The following is a 16012-nucleotide window of genomic DNA, read 5'->3' as shown; positions in this document are numbered from 1 at the left end:
CCTCGTAGCCATTGGCTAACGCGCCGGCACGTGACCCGGCCCCGAGCTGTCTCCGCCCCCTCCACCAATCGCGACGCGCGCACGCGCATCGACACCCTCCCCGTGTCACGTGATGCTTTGTTGTTGCCGCGAGACGGAAATTTGCGGTGACGTCGCCCGCGGGTAGCGACGTCACCGGCCCGAGAGTGTAGTGGGTGACGTCACCCACGTGGATGCGTTGCGGTGATGTCACAGGCGAGCGTGGCTGAGACGGCGCGTACTTAGTGCTGCTGCGTCTGCGTTGGCAGTGGTGCACAAACAACAAGCTAAACACAAGTTTACCACGTCGTTTATCATAGCTCGCTCCTAATGACGTCACCGCCAAAAATGTAAGAAGGATCAACCCTGAAAACAGTGTCAGAATCTTTATTTAGAGTGGAGAAATCAAATGAGCTATGAGGCTCTTTTTCACAGATGTCCAGGTGTCCCCGTGTGGGAGCCCTGAGTATGTGCGACGTCCTGGGTGCCGACCCAGAGGTGTAGAGACAAGAAGAGTAAGGTTTCCACCTTTCCCATAGACCACATCCATACATATTCCTGTCAGCCAAGATCAGGAGTCGGCAACCGAAATAATAGAGTTTTGTTTTTACAAAAAACCTCAATATGTCAAGAGTTGCAATGCATGTGAATAACGTCACGAAGCAGTCCTTAAAGATCCGCACGCAGCTCCGGAGCCGCAGGTTGTCAACCCATAGCCTTGATCATTGAACGCAGCACCACCAGATCCCGCAACAAATCGATTCCTGCCACCCGAACACAAATCCAAATTCCAGGATTAAACCCGGACAGGTGGCATCCTGCACGACGAAGCATCCCCAGTCACGTGGCAGGGCAGTTGTGCGACGCTGTGATGCCAAAACCACGTGGCCGCTGGGACGGTTTGTGTGGCGTTGTGATGACATAGTCACGTGACAGGGCGGCTGTGTGACGCCGTGATGCCTGAGTGTGGCTTCCTCCCACACTCGATAATGAAGTTGGCCAAACATCCCAATCGAGGACGACAAAACTTGGCAAATTGGCTGCATTTCCACGTGTCTGTGGTTTCCCATGGTTCTGAATAGTTCTCACTCTGAGTGAACGAAAACTGTGCGCGCTACACATTATAAATCATGTTTTAATATGGCTCGCATGTGGATGCCATTTCAGCTGTTATGTGGTATGTTTTCCGTGTGCTTCAGCTCTTCTCTTCACCAAGGCTTCCTGGCTGGTATGCTCCTTCAGAGGGTCTCCATCCTGATGCTCCTGGTCCACCATTTCCTGCATCTCCTGATGCTAAGAGACCATACAGGTACTTCATTTAAACTTCTCGCTTAATCTTGACTTACAACAACGCTGATATTTACAATAATCACTTTGCAAATGGATATGCAGCGGTTACTGATGTAGGGTACCTTCAATGCTTCCCTCCTCTGGAACTCGAGCTGTGCCATTCGCTCCAACACCCAATAAGGGATGTCAGGAATTGCCATGTGGATCACGTACTTAATAAGCAATGCAAAGTGCTGCACAAACACCAGACACCCACACAGCACAGAAACACATCAGTATATAGCGTACAATAGATTAAAGAGGGAATCCTGAGGCCTTGCTTAGAAATTTATAAAAAATTAAGGCAAATTATACCGTAGTTAACTGGTGAATATATATAAAGGCTTTCTAGAGCTCCCTATAGAGAAGACCCTTCTGCAATCAGTGGCGTGAGCAGACAAATGCAGGACTATTACATTAACCAACTACTATTTGTCAACAAGTGGCTGCAATAGAGGGAGCAGCTGGCAATCATAAGGTAGCAGGTTCAATTCCAGGTTGGGGTTGACTCAGTCTATTATTCCTCTGAGGTCAAAATAATGAATTCCACGTTGTGGGGAAGTGAAGTATTTGTCCTATAGATGCGCTTGCCCCACCCATAGGAAAGTGGAATTTCCATCAATGGCTCAGTGAGTAACTAGGATTTGAGCACCGTCTCAGTGTTCATTAGAGCAGGACATGACGTTGACTTTGACGACCGTTGGGTGCTGGAAAATGACAATCACAAGCAGACACTCATCACAAAACGTAATCTATAAAGGTGAGCATTCGCAAAGCCACCGAGCAGTGTGTACGTCGTGCGATTTACCTCCAAAGCCACAACCAGCAGCAGAGAGGTGTTGACCGGCAACCAGGGGAACAGCCTCTCTAGGTGGCCACCCTTGCTAATGAGTGCACAGTTCACCACAATGGCGATCACACCCATTGCCTCCATGATATTCTGGTTGTATGACAACAAAAGACATGGGAACAGAAACAGGTGCATAGCAGTCAAGTCAAAGTGTCTTCCTGCTTAAATGAGCAACAGTACTCGTCTACAGTCATTGTCCTCAGCCAATAGGAGGACATGCCAGATTTCCCAGCAATGTGTTCCTGAATTTTGGATTAATATTAAACATCCCAAAAATGTGAATGATCCAAAACATTTTTCGTGCATTGATTTGAAGGTGTTATCATCACAGCACGGGTACATTTTGAATCACAACTTAATGTAAATGATTAGATGAAACCAATAAAAATAGCAAAATAGTCCTAGAATTATCCTTAAATCAGATTTTTATTCGAAACGTAATTCATGCCTAATAGCCACCTAATATGCTGTATTTGCTTGATAGCTACAGATCGGCAAACCACTCACTGTATTTTAGGATATTTTTCCATTGCTTCAACTGCCGCGCCAGGACATCGAACGTCGACTTCCAGTGTGCCAACTGCTAACGACCATTGCACCACAGCAGGAACTCATTTCTTTAGAACTGCTTTTTGTGTTTAGTTGTTGTCCTTCCACCCGCACCTCTGATTAGCACGGTTGGCTACGTACGGTGCAATAAAAGTTCAAAATACATACGTCCCCGACATATAATACCATACGTACAATCTAGATTGAAAACTCTTTTTTTTAGAACTGCTTTTTGTGTTTAGTTGTTGTCCTTCCACCCGCACCTCTGATTAGCACAGTTGGCTACGTATGATGTTAAAGAAGTTAAACATACATACATACACACAAAACAATGACTATCGCACGTTACTCGCGGTCATGTCCACTAAGCCTGGACGAGCCACCACACAAACGCACCTGCCACATGCCGATGTTCTTGACGCGCTGCCCGAACGGCCGCTGCAAGGCCGTGCACAGCTTGAACGCGTCCGTGCGAATCTCAGCGAGGTTGTTGAGAAACGCAAAGAGGGCCGTGAGCGGGAAAGTGGACGAGAACAGGGTGACGTAGCCAAACTGGATGAACATCTCGAGGTAATCCTGGAATGTGTCCTGCGCAAACCACACGCATCACACGTAATATAAAGGTGCAGCCCTGCAAATGCTTGCTCATTCCACTACTAGCCCAAGGTGCTACATGACAAGAATCTTTAGATAGCCCCTCTGGTGGGTACTTGGCCTACTGCTCCACACTGGCCATGCATCTTGGAACATTATGTGCCGATCGATTAACTGTGGAGTTAGTATACTGTAAAAATTTAAACTTTTTCTTATTAAACTATAACACTATGAACTATATTTAATTTTTCTAGGTAAAGCTAAATGAGCTATATAGCTCTTTTTTAGAAGCGACCTGGCCACAAATGATAGCTCAACGAAATGGCTTATCATGTGGAAATGCATTGCAACCAAATACTCTAAACGCACATTGATTCTAAAGGTAGAGGGAAAAACCGAAGGACCCAGATAAAAAGACACACGACCACGGGGAGAGAGACATGCAGACTAGTTAGTGGACACACGTCGATGGGATTCAAGAAACTTTTACGAATGTTAAAAAATATTAACCAAATTTTATTTTATCAGGTAAAGCTCACTGAACTATGTAGCTCTTTTTCTGAAGCGATCTGGTCACAAATGATCGCCAAACGAAGTGACTTATCATGTGGAGGGAAAAGCCAGAGGACCCGGAGAAAATTACACGCGACCTCGGACAGAGAGACACCGCAAACTCCAAATATACAGGCGTCAGGATCAGGATCGAAACAACAACCTCCTGTATACCAGGTCAGGTATTTGACATCTCGCCATCGGCAGTTGCAACTGCCACGCCAGGAGATTAAACCGGTGACCTCAGGATGGCAAGTCCAATGTGCTAACTGCTAATTATTACACCGCGGCAGCATCCCCTACACATAATGGACGCACGTTGAATATCACACGTTGGATATCACACGTTACTCAAAGTATGTCCACCAACGGCGTTAGGCGGCACTGAATGTTGATGGGGATGTAATGTTGCGTATCATCCACATACTTAACATTCCGAGATTCTAAAACAATCCATCAGATCTAGTTATCTCATAAACACCCCGTTAAATCAGCTGCACTCACACTGCAAAGTGAATCATGAATAGGTCACCTGGTGTATGAGAACATGAGCAGACTTGGTCCGAACACAAGTGGTTAGAAATATAAAGGTGATTCAAATGAGTACGACTATGCAGATAACTAGTCCTGAAATATCACGATGCACAATTCCTGTTTTTTACATGTGTAGTAACATAGCGCTGACTGTTGGACAGCAGCAGCAACTACAGGTGGGCACTTAGCGCACACGCCGCTGAGCATATACGCCGATGTGCTGGCAGGGCGGAGTAACTGGGGCAAGGGTCATGATAGACCTCATGTGGAAGCCCCTGGAACCGTCTAGAGGGTTCGAGAAGGGAGGCGTGGTTAGGGCGGAGCCAAGCCGCACCGAGGGGAATATAAGCAGGGGAGAGCGAGAGCTCTGGGCTGCCGGTTCTGAGATTGGACTGGTCTCGTCGTCGCTGTCATCGTCATCGCCCTCGTCACTGCTGCTTTCGTCTAATCACAGTAATTGGCTGTCCCGGTCGACACCGTCGGTGCAATGCGAACAGGGTCGTGTCTGGGACGGGGCGCGCGGCAGCGGGGTCGTGTGTGAGAGAGAGAGGGGGCCTGAGTGGTGGCGTGAGCTCGGCAACAACAGCAACGAATAAAGAGGGCAGAGCGGTGCCTCCTGCGACCACCTTGTCTCCGGTTGACTGTGTGTGCAACGCACGCCACCCGCACGCCCAGACGACACTACACATATAACATGTTTACATTTCCAGTAGAGTAAACGGGATATATAATAGTGTACTGATGTCATTGTAATGTCATAGTAATCTTCATCTTCAATATTACTTTCCACGTGATTTTAGTTTTTAACAATTACAATATCACACTGCAGGTAGTTTCACTCACGATCTTTGTATGAATTTTAAACTCATCAGTGCATGTACAATTTGAATCCTCCACACGTTTGCACCAAAAAAGGCATCCTGGCGCACTCTCATTTGGTTAAAACACATTCCGAATCTCTATGCAGATATTTTCAATTCAAAGAATCGTAATTTTGTTCATTCCGAAACAGTTTTCAATTGCACCAATTTGAATGCAACTAACAGTACTACACTCGGTGAAAGTGATCTGTGCAACGATGGGTTTTTAAAAATTATTACAGATGTGGCAAATTTATAATAAGGTATTTTTGGATAGATCGCGTGAATATAATTGTGTCCTTAATCCATCACCATCCGACACAGCCAATGAGTAAGGTTTGTGACGTAAACAAAACGTGCCAATTAGTTACTAAATTTCGATTTAAAGCTTTCGTGACTGCAGGGATTCATCTTCTTGGTTCTTTCGGTAAAGTCACGTAGAAGGGAAATAATAAAACAATAAAAATAAAACATAATAAAATAAAATTCTCACGACGTTTCGGCCACAATGCAAGCAGCCGTCCTCAGGTGAAGAACAGGGCTGTCGGAAAGACAGCGTTTCATTGGGACGCTGTCTTTCCGACAACCCTGTCGAAACGTCATACCCAATTACAATTTGGGTATGACGTTTCCCTGACAATTACAACCATACTCTTTGGTTCTTTCTGTAAAGTCACGTAGGTATAAAATTAAATAAAATTACAACCAGCTTCATTGGACGAATTGTGCCGGAATTGTGAGAAAGTCCTCCCGTTATCGGTCTTAAATAAGTGATGTTATGACTGGTGGGTTAACGACACATTTATATTTACGCGGTCGAAACCAAAATAACTTATATCATGAATAACATTGTCACGAAAATCTACTTGCTAAATAGACGTAACAAACCGAAAGTCGGCACACCGTACCACCACCGCCTTACCTCGTACTTCTTCATGCAGCTCTCAATCACCACCTGGGACACTGGTGGAGCCTTTCCGTGCAGCTCCATCTCCGCCAGTAGCTTCACCTCTTGGTCAATCTCCACGGTCCGTATCAGCTGTATCTCCTCCATGCGTTCCTTCTCCCCCATCAGCTCTGCCACTGCTGTTAGCTGCTCCCCAGCTGCTGTCCCCTCACCAAGATCGTCACGGCTCAAGGGTACTGCCCCCTTCGACCTGGTCCAATTCACGATCTGCGCTGTGCCTATTTTGATCTCACTTTGCGTGCTCACATCTGAGGTGGAGCCATTTATTTTGTTGTCGTCGTTGTCATCGTTGATATTATCGTCGTGGGAGAGCATGTTCACGCAGGGGACAGCTCTTCCAATGCCATCCGCGCCCTGTGATACCTCACTACAACCACCGGGTTCTGAAACATAAACAACGGCACTGTTGAAAGCATATCCCTTTGACGTAAATTTAATCACTGGTTTTGTCCACCACTTTACTTTCACTTTTGTGCAACTAATAATGATGCTATAGTAATGTGCCTTCAACGTGCTGCGTGCTTTCACATGTGTCACTGATGAGGGTCATAAAGCCATCAAGATGCATTATCTCTTGTGATTGACATGTTTTATTCAATCAAGTAAGAGCCCATTTAGATACATTTTCTTGGAATTTATGTCATTTTGAGCCTATTTGAGATGCTCTGCTTCTTTTGCGAGATCTGTGAATCAAGTGAGAGTCCATTCGGATTCATAATCTTCCCGTTTTCGGGGGGAAACCTTGATATGTGCAGTCCAGAGCATTTGTTTAAAAAAACACGATGTGCTCAATTATAGGTGTTTCGTGAGGTAAATTGCAAGGGGAGTTATAGTATACTGAAACAGCACATGTGATAAGCTACTATTTTTGAAAATGGTCCTTCTTGAGAAGATAAAAAAATCAGGACTTGTAAGTGGAAGACCACTTTCTGCACTGTAGTGACTCAGAGTGTGAAATGTAATAGTCCACAGGCATGAAGGGTAATTTAACACGAGGAGCTATTTTGTAGTAAAATAACCTTTAAAATATAGCAAAAGAAACATATAAAATGTAAACCAAAAGAAAAGTCTGTTATGTACTTATACGTCAGTGAGGTAAATTCTAGTCGTACGTTTTACATTTTCTACACTGTGGATTCAGAATATGTAAAACTCAGATGCCACTTCACTTGGCCCGGCTATATTACCAAGTACAGGCGGGAAGGATAGCACAGTGGCTCACACACTGCACAACAAACCATGTTACCGGAGTTCGATTCCCGGCCACGGTTAAAATGACACATAGCCCATTGGATGCCTCGTTTAAAAAAAAAATTCTGATTCTGATACCTGAACCAGTCTTGACCCACCACCCAGATAACCAACCTGCACGGACCAGCATGGTGAAGTCAGGTCAAACTAGGGCTGAACGATTAATCTATTTCAAATCGAAATCGCAATTTGAAACAATGTGATTAGCAAATCGCAAAGGCTGCGATTTTTGCGATTTGAAAAGTGCTATTACTTTCTTATTGGAATTGTTTTATTTTTTATTATTAAAAAATTATTTATTTAACTTAACAATTGTTTTATGTTTTATTGTTCTATTTCAATGAAAACATTTTAATAAATACATGTTGGAAGCCATTCATGTCTTTTAAGTTATCATCCTTGCATTAGAATATATAGAGCAGTTCATATTTTGATGGTATCATGTGGTAATGCTCCATCACATGTTTAAAATCTATTACACTGTCAATATTGAACTGAAGCTTGACTTTAAAAAGTTTAATCGCAAATAAAATCGCAATCGCAATATCTGTCAGAAAAATCGCAATTAGATATTTTCCCAAAATCGTTCAGCCCTAGGTCAAACAACCTCCGTGAATGAGGCCTCCATACAGTAGTGAACGGACGAATCGATTAATAATATGATGATGGCACAGAGTCACTGACTTCACAAGGCGAGGCTCACCGGTCTCGTGATTGCAGTACGTATGCGGTGGTGCTGCTGGCGTGGGGAGAATAGGTAGAGGGTTGGCGGGCCGGCAGCGTAGTGCAGCCAGGGCGGCGCTGCCCAAAGCGTGAAGAGCAGGCTTGAGTTGCCGCACGGTGATCCAGGGCATGCCTACGAGCTGCCAGGCATGGCACACGTGGGTATGCAGTGCAGAAACAGGCAGCCGTAGGGTGCTTTATAAACTACTAGCGGGAAGTACCCAGCGTTTCCTGGGGGAAAAATATATTTCAAAACTTATCTTAAAAACATAACATATACATACACAAATACGAAGCTATTGTGAAAGCCCGACGTTCCGTTGGTCTGTCCATTTGTCTGTCAACAAAATTATAAGAAGCTTGCAGAAGTCCAAAAAGTTATAGAAAGTGGGGGGTAAAAGTTGATCTAAAAGTTCTAGATTTGAAGCTTTCGTGACTGCAAGGAATCATATTCTTAGGTTTTTTCGGTAAAATCACGTAGGTAAAACATCAAAATTAATGAAAATAAAATAGAATAAAACAAAAATCACGACGTTTCGGAGGCAACACAAGTCTCCGTCATCAGGTGGGACCGTCACAGCCAGATTAGATGCAGCTAATCTGGCTGTGACGGTCCCACCTGATGACGGAGACTTGTGTTGCCTCCGAAACGTCGTGATTTTTGCCTCCGAAACGTCGTGATTTTTGTTTTATTTTATTTTATTTTCATTAATTTTGATGTTTTACCTACGTGACTTTACCGAAAAAACCTAAGAATTTGATCTAAAAGGTTTCGAAAATTGTCGACCCCCCTCCTCAAAAAATATTTTTACCCCCGCGTAGGCATATATACCCACACATCCTACATACAATAGAATGAGTAGTATCTAGTGACTCTATAGTTGTTACTACTGACTCTGCAGCAGCATATACTGACTGTAGTGGAATCTACTGACTGTAGTATTATCTACGGACTATAGTATCTACCGACTCAATAGTAGTATCTACCGACTCTATAGCAGTAACTACTTACTCTGCAGGAGTATCTAATAACTATAGTAGTACCTACCAGAGGTGTGGACTCGAGTCATGTGACTTGGACTCGAGTCAGACTCGAGTCATGAATTTGATGACTTGCGACTCGACTTGGACTTGCATAACAATGACTTTGTCCCACCTATGAGATGTGGACTCGAGTCATGTGACTTGGACTCGAGTCAGACTCGAGTCATGAATTTGATGACTTGCGACTCGACTTGGACTTGCATAACAATGACTTTGTCCCACCTCTGGTACCTACTGAATCTATAGTAGTGTAAGGGATGTCAGGGGAAGGATTCCCACCAAAAGGAGGGGGAGTGGGATGCTCACAGGGGAAGGGGTAAGAGCAGGCGAGGAGATATAAGAGAGGGAACGGGCGGGAAAAGAGGGAGAATTGGCGGGAACTGGATCGAGGAAGCTGGGGACGAGTGTGGACTGAAGGAAGGAATAAAAGATGAACCACCTGCAACCTTGTGTCGGCTCTCCTTTACATCTGGTGGCAGTGGTGGGATCGACAATGGCTACAAGGAAGAATCTCCGCGGAAGAGAGCCAACAGAAGTGGAAGCAGGGGCCGGGGATCCTCCACGTCCAGGGCAACAAGGGGGCTTGCTGCCAGGAGCAGCAGCAGGGGTCCAGGACCCCATGGAGTACCCCATGGAGGACCCCATGGAGGACCGCATGGACCACTGGAGGGGGCACTCCAGGAGCTACTGCGTCTGCTCCTTATTGGGGGCCCACCAGTGCCGGGACCCCCTCTCCCACTCGTACTATGGGAGAAGGCGCCACGGGACCCGGAGGCCGACCAGCCAGCCGGGCATGAGCCGCAACCAGCCCCGTCACGCCAGCCGCTGCCGCCGCTCCCGCCAAAGCCGCAAGGGCTAAACACCCAACGGGGGGAGCAGGTGGAGAAATTCGTGGCCGAGAGAGGTGATTGGGAGGCGTTCGTCCGCCGATTCGAGGCTGCCTTCCACGCTCTCGAATGGTCAGACGAAGAGGCGCTACGAGTGTTGCCATCCGTTCTAGACGACGATGCCCTCGCCTCTTACACCTCCCTTCCCACGCACAGCAAGACCACGCTACAGGCGGCCTACGAGGTCTACTGCCCAGCTGAGGGCGCGTTTAGACGGTTCCAGGACTGCCAACGGGGGACTAGAGAGTCCCCTTTAGCCTACAGGGGTGCGCTGCTCGTGTTGGCGAGGAGGGCTTTCCCTCGCCTGGCCGACGAGGTGCTTCAAGAACCTCGTGCTCGAGGACCTCATTGCCTACGCTTGCAGCGCCGGCGTCGTAATGCCAGTGGTCATGCCGGAGGAACATACCTCGCTGTGGGCCGCCAAGATCCTACAAGCCCATGAACAGGTCATGGGCCGGGCACTACCCGTGGGCCAGGTGGCTGGTGCGGCGGGGGGGGAGCAGCCGGGCCGTTACCGTGGCGCTACCAGGGCCAGCGACGCCAATCGCTGAACCTGCACCATCGCCACAGACTGCCTATGTGGCAGCTGGGAACGGACCTCCAGCATCTGAGCCAGAGCCATCGCTGCAGGAGGTCTACGTGGCGATCCGGGGGCTGGCAGAGCAGAGAGACCAGGGGCGTGACCAGCCGCCGCGTCACTGGCAGCCGCCTCTACAACACCGTGCCGAGCCACCCCAAACGAAATGCCCCGTGGGTCTGCCACCATTGTGGTCGAAAGGGGCACGTGGCGAGTGGGTGCCGCATGGAGCCGGAGGCAGCCAACTCTACCTGGAACCCACCGGGGCCGAACACCGACAGGAACCAAGTGAGTGACGCCGTCCTGATACCGCGACCTCACCGGTGGCCTCCTCGGGGTGAGCGCCGTTGGTGTCGGGCCCTGGGCTCCACCGTCCTGGTCAGGGGAAGGGGATCGCGCCAGGGCTGGGGATCACGACGGGGACAGCGCCGGGGACTGGGATCGCGCCGGGGATGGGGATTGATTTACGGGCGGACGTGACGTCACGGCCAGACGTGACGTCGCGGCCAGAAGTGGCTTCATGGTCGGAAGTGGCCTCGCGGTCGGAAGTGACGTCGTGGCCGTAAGGGGTATTGCGGTCGGAAGTGATGTCATGGCCGGATGTGGCATTGCGGTCGGAAGTGGCCTCGCGGCCGGAGGTCACGTCGCGGCCGGAAGTGGCGTCACGGCTGGGGGTTGCGTCGCGGCTGGGGGTGGTGTCACGGCCAGAGGGGGCGTCGCGGCCGCAAGTGACGTCGCGACCGGGGGTGATGTCGCCGCGCGGGGTGACATCGCTATTTACCTGCAACGCCGGTTAGTTGCCAGGGGCAATGGCCTCGGGGCTGAGGCAGCACACGCAATTGCCGGTGCGCCGTGGAGCAGTTTTGCGCACCGCCTCACCCTCGCAATGCGGCGGACCAAGACAGGACTGAGGGGGGCCACATCATAAAGAGGACTCACACCCCCACGACAAAGGAATGGGAGGGGGGAAGGGCTCACAGGAAGGCTCACCCCCTAATTCCCACCCCCCACTACAAAGGGGGGCACTTCGCACCACATGGGGAGCCCAGCCCGCACCCCAGTGAGAAGCCCACCCCACGTAACAAGGGCGCATTCACCCTGCTGCGACACATCCTAAAGGAGGGAACCATATCTTCGGCCCGTTTAGACCCATCCCCCGTCATCTCGCCATACACCGCAGGATAGTGAGCCGCCGCCTGGTCAGTGGCCAGACTCAGACACACAATGGAGGAAGCTGGCAAGGCGGATGGTAGTGGCCGTGTTGGGAACCTCGGTCCTGGTCGGTGCGATCGCAGGAGTGTTGGCATACATACTGGTTGACACAGGGGCATCAGCCACGATCATCAGCACCATGCACGAGATGCTGCCAGATAAGAACCGGCCATTAGTCCCCATCAAGACGGCGTTCGTCACAGCAAATGGAGGCAGCATGGGCTTCCTGGGCCAGGTTGAAGCCCCGATACAGATTGGGCAGCTTTCGGTAGCAGGACCCATCCTTGTCTCCGCAACGCTGCCTGTGACCTGCCTGTTGGGGACGAACTTTCTGAGGCAAATGCCTATGAAAATCGATCTGGCCAACGGGCGGGTGGAAGTCCAGGAAACACATCTCCATTTCCTGAAGGTGGAGGGGGCTCTGGTCAGTGAGTCTGTCTCCATTCCCCCGGCAGCCCAGATGCTGATACCGCTGCGATATCGGTCCTCCCTCATGACAGCCTGGCCGGACTCACCCTCACCCATCCTGGTATCTCTGGCACCAGCCGCCATGGATCGCCATGCACTGATAGAGGCTGAAACTATTGGCCAGGGGAACCAGCATCTGTTCATTAAAGTGCTAAACACCTCAAACAGAGCAGCAACGGTGCAGGCGGGAACGGTTCTGGCCCACGTTAGTCCCTTGTCACTAGGAGCCCCCGGGATGGGGCCAGAGCTTGTGGGAAGTATCAGCCAGTCCGAGGAAAGAGGGGACGACTCGTGGATAGACCAGCTGGCGGGGCCTGAGCCGGATTTGCCACCTGACCAGAAGCACCAGCTGCACTCATTACTGCAGGAGTTCTTCGACGTGTTCAGCCGGGGACTGTTCGACCTAGGACGCACGCATCTGTTACAGCACCACATCAACACGGGAGACACCACACTCCTGCGCCAAAACACATATAGAATGAGCCCAATAGAAAAAGGACACATTCAACTAGAGGTGCAGGAGATGCTGCGGGCCGACATCATTTCCCCATCCTCGAGTTCCTGGGGGGAACTGGAAATCAGATGGGTCACTAAGATTCTGCATGGACTTCCGCCGCCTCAATGCCGTCACGCTTGCCGACGCATATCCCCTACCACGTATCGACGACTCACTTAATGCACTGGCAGGAGCAATATTTTTCAGTACGTGGATTTATTGTCCGGTTTCTGGCAGGTCCCACTGGACGCGGACTCCCGGCCTAAAACAGCGTTCCGTACACCCCCCTCCCCCACCATCCCCCGGCTGCTCTCCAGTAACATCTATTGACTATAGTAGTATCCACTGACTCTATAGTAGTGTAGTGTTGTGGATTCTGGAGACGTCGGACTCGGGTCTTAGAGGCAACACTATTAAGGTTTGTCACGTGAACAAGACGTGCCGATTAGTTAATTCACCACACCGGTGTGCTAGACAGCTAACCCACAACATTTACAATTTCAGTACGATAATATAGAATACATTTTACATGTTGCCGCTGTGTAAACAAAACCATGGAGATTCTTGTCTTGATCGATACAAATAGTGCCTTCCAAGAGAATGTGGCATTGTGTCCACCTACCAGGAGGTTATATCCCCGCAGGAAGTTGATGAGGAGGTGGAGCTTGAGGAGGAGGTGCGGCAGCAGCGCCGTCTTCACCTTGCGAGTGGCCTCGGTCACCAGCGAGAACGCCGCCAGTTGCTGCAGACAGAAAAAAAACTAAAACTAAACAATTTTTATTTTACCACTTAAGGCCCACTGAGCTATACAGTATAGCTCTTTTTCGGAAGGGACCTGGCCACAAATGATAGCTCAACGAAGTGGCTAATCATGTGGAAATTTATAGCAGCCAAATACTCTAAACGCAGGTTGATTCTAAATGTGGAGGGAAACCCCCAGGGACCTTGGGAAAAATCCATGCAACCACGGGGAGAGAGACGGACGCAAACTCCAAATATACAAGCGTAAGGCTCGAGATCGGACCCACGACCTCCTGCATACCAGACGAGGTTGTTAACATCTCCTAGCCACAATGGTATCAGTGCCCTGAGCAGTGATTTTCCAAGCCCTGCCACTCTCGAACACGGCCGTGCAGACTCCCGTGTGGGCTGTAAGCTATTTCAACTCGATAAACAGTTCAACGCCTGTGACCTAATTGACCAGGAACGCGCCCGTGCCCATCAGATCTCGGAAGCTAAGCAGGTCGGAGCCTGCTCGTATGGGTGGCTCTCATGCACGATCAACTTGTCATAGGGTTGCACGGCTATGTTATGGGCAGAACAATTCATCGTTGTACCGTACTTCTGTGCTCTCCATCTTGACCAACCTGCAAGGTCTGTGGTCTTGTAGAGGAGGATACCTGCTATGTATAATTCCAATTGGGTAATTTGTGGGTTATTTTTCTAATTTGTACCAAGACGCCCACTGTGAAACAGAGGATGTGTGTGTGTTTTAATGGTTAATACACTCATCATATTAATCATGGCGGCCGCTGCAACAAGTGGCAAAACTCGCTTCAGTTAGGCACCGCCCCATTGTCAACTCCATGCTCTGATACAGGCATTGGCTCTCTGATCCCACCTCATTACCTCAACCGAATTACAATACTGTATACCATATTTAAAAGCAAGTACGGCAATTCTGGGTGGCCCCCCTGCCTTGTTTGGTTTTTCATAGCCGGTTTAGCCTCCGTCGACCGTTTGTGCACACGACACAGCGTGATGTAAGGGTCCTGCGTATTGCCTCTATAAAAACTAAAATGTGACTATGACAAGTTATAAGAGTAACTGCAATGTAGCAAACACTGCCGCCAGCTTCTGCTAAGTGACGAAGTTTATCACCTCCTTGAGCCTCTGCATGTCACCCAGGTAGAAGGCAATGTAGAAGAGGCTTGAGAAAGAATTCACAAACTGGAACTGGGCGAGAACAACAGACATTGCATTAATGACGAGTATACGCTGTAGCAGCAGTTTTTATTGACACCAGGTATAGACTGATAAATCAAGCTTGATTTCACCAATTCAACAAAAACATTATGAAACATTTCAATTGCAATAAAGAAAAATGTACTCTAAGTATCGCCAAAAGAACATAAAGTACGAACCAAGAAACATACCCACTTAATCAATGTATGTGTAATGTGAGGTTATATCCGGGATGTTGACGGATTACAACTCGTCACGACGATTGGCTCTGCCGGTCCTGATTCATAGCCAATGGAGGGAAGCCTAGGGGCGTGGCCCTGACGTAATGGAAAGGTGACAGCTGGTTGTAGAGGATTGGTTCTGCTGGCTTTAGCCACAGCCAATGGGGAGACGAGTCAGGGGCGTGGTCCCGGGAGCCTCTGGAATATTCCATAGAGGCTAACCATGATTGGTGAAAACGTACCACATGACCCGGGTATTAAATAGGGGTGGAGACGTACGACAGGTGGTCAGAACGGGAATGAACAGAGGAAGGGGGCCACGCGGGAGCGGGGCTCCGAGTTGCCACGTGGCAGTGCGTCTCTCTCTGTCTATCTGTCCCTCTCACGCTGCCTATCAGCAGCGTGAAGTAACTGTAGCATAAGTTGAATAAAAGACGGATTCCAGAAGTCGTCTCAACGAGCTTTATTACATACGTATTGATGTTGATCTTCTTTCGCACCGTACATAGCCAACTGTGCTGATTGGAGGTGCATATGATACCGTAGGGACATTGTTCACTCTCACCAAGTCGAAGCGCAAAGCGAACTCACCGAGACGAGCTTGATTATCAGTTGCTTCTCATAAGCTTTCTGCAGTCTGTAATTTTCTGCGAAATTCGAGAGAAAAAAATGGGTTGTTTTTAATGTTGTGCACATGTTTGTGCATGTGCACCAGGTGCATGTCATTATATACTCGGCAGGCACTTGAAAAGTTCACGATCTGCTATATATTTTAATTATGACGATGATTGTCACCACGGAAACAGTTATGATTGCACAGTTACCATAGACACAGTAGTGATGTCACAGCCACCCCAGGAAGAGGCGCTTATCACCGTGATGTACCAAATATAAATTGTTGTCCTCGGCACGTGG

General features: G+C 48.8%; 1 protein-coding gene across 1 annotated transcript in view; it reads right to left on the bottom strand.

Moving 5' to 3' along the window:
- Positions 1–391: 391 nt before the first annotated feature.
- The window catches only part of LOC144933381 (anoctamin-8-like), a 36487-nt gene continuing 20866 nt past the window's right edge, over positions 392–16012 (bottom strand). Inside the window, exons 11-19 of the mRNA XM_078858085.1 lie at positions 15689–15744; positions 14793–14867; positions 13534–13653; positions 8208–8367; positions 6209–6636; positions 3143–3334; positions 2156–2287; positions 1431–1541; positions 392–1311 (exon numbers count right to left, since the gene is read on the bottom strand). Coding sequence (XP_078714211.1) covers positions 1189–1311; positions 1431–1541; positions 2156–2287; positions 3143–3334; positions 6209–6636; positions 8208–8367; positions 13534–13653; positions 14793–14867; positions 15689–15744 — 1397 coding nt within the window. The 3' untranslated portion in view covers positions 392–1188. The remainder of the gene's footprint in view (positions 1312–1430; positions 1542–2155; positions 2288–3142; positions 3335–6208; positions 6637–8207; positions 8368–13533; positions 13654–14792; positions 14868–15688; positions 15745–16012) is intronic.

The sequence above is a fragment of the Lampetra fluviatilis genome, chromosome 7 (genome assembly GCF_964198595.1).
Source record: "Lampetra fluviatilis chromosome 7, kcLamFluv1.1, whole genome shotgun sequence".
NCBI classification, from domain to species: domain Eukaryota; kingdom Metazoa; phylum Chordata; class Hyperoartia; order Petromyzontiformes; family Petromyzontidae; genus Lampetra; species Lampetra fluviatilis.
Note: the sequence above shows the minus strand (reverse complement) of the source record. Positions and strands in the feature narration are given on the sequence as shown.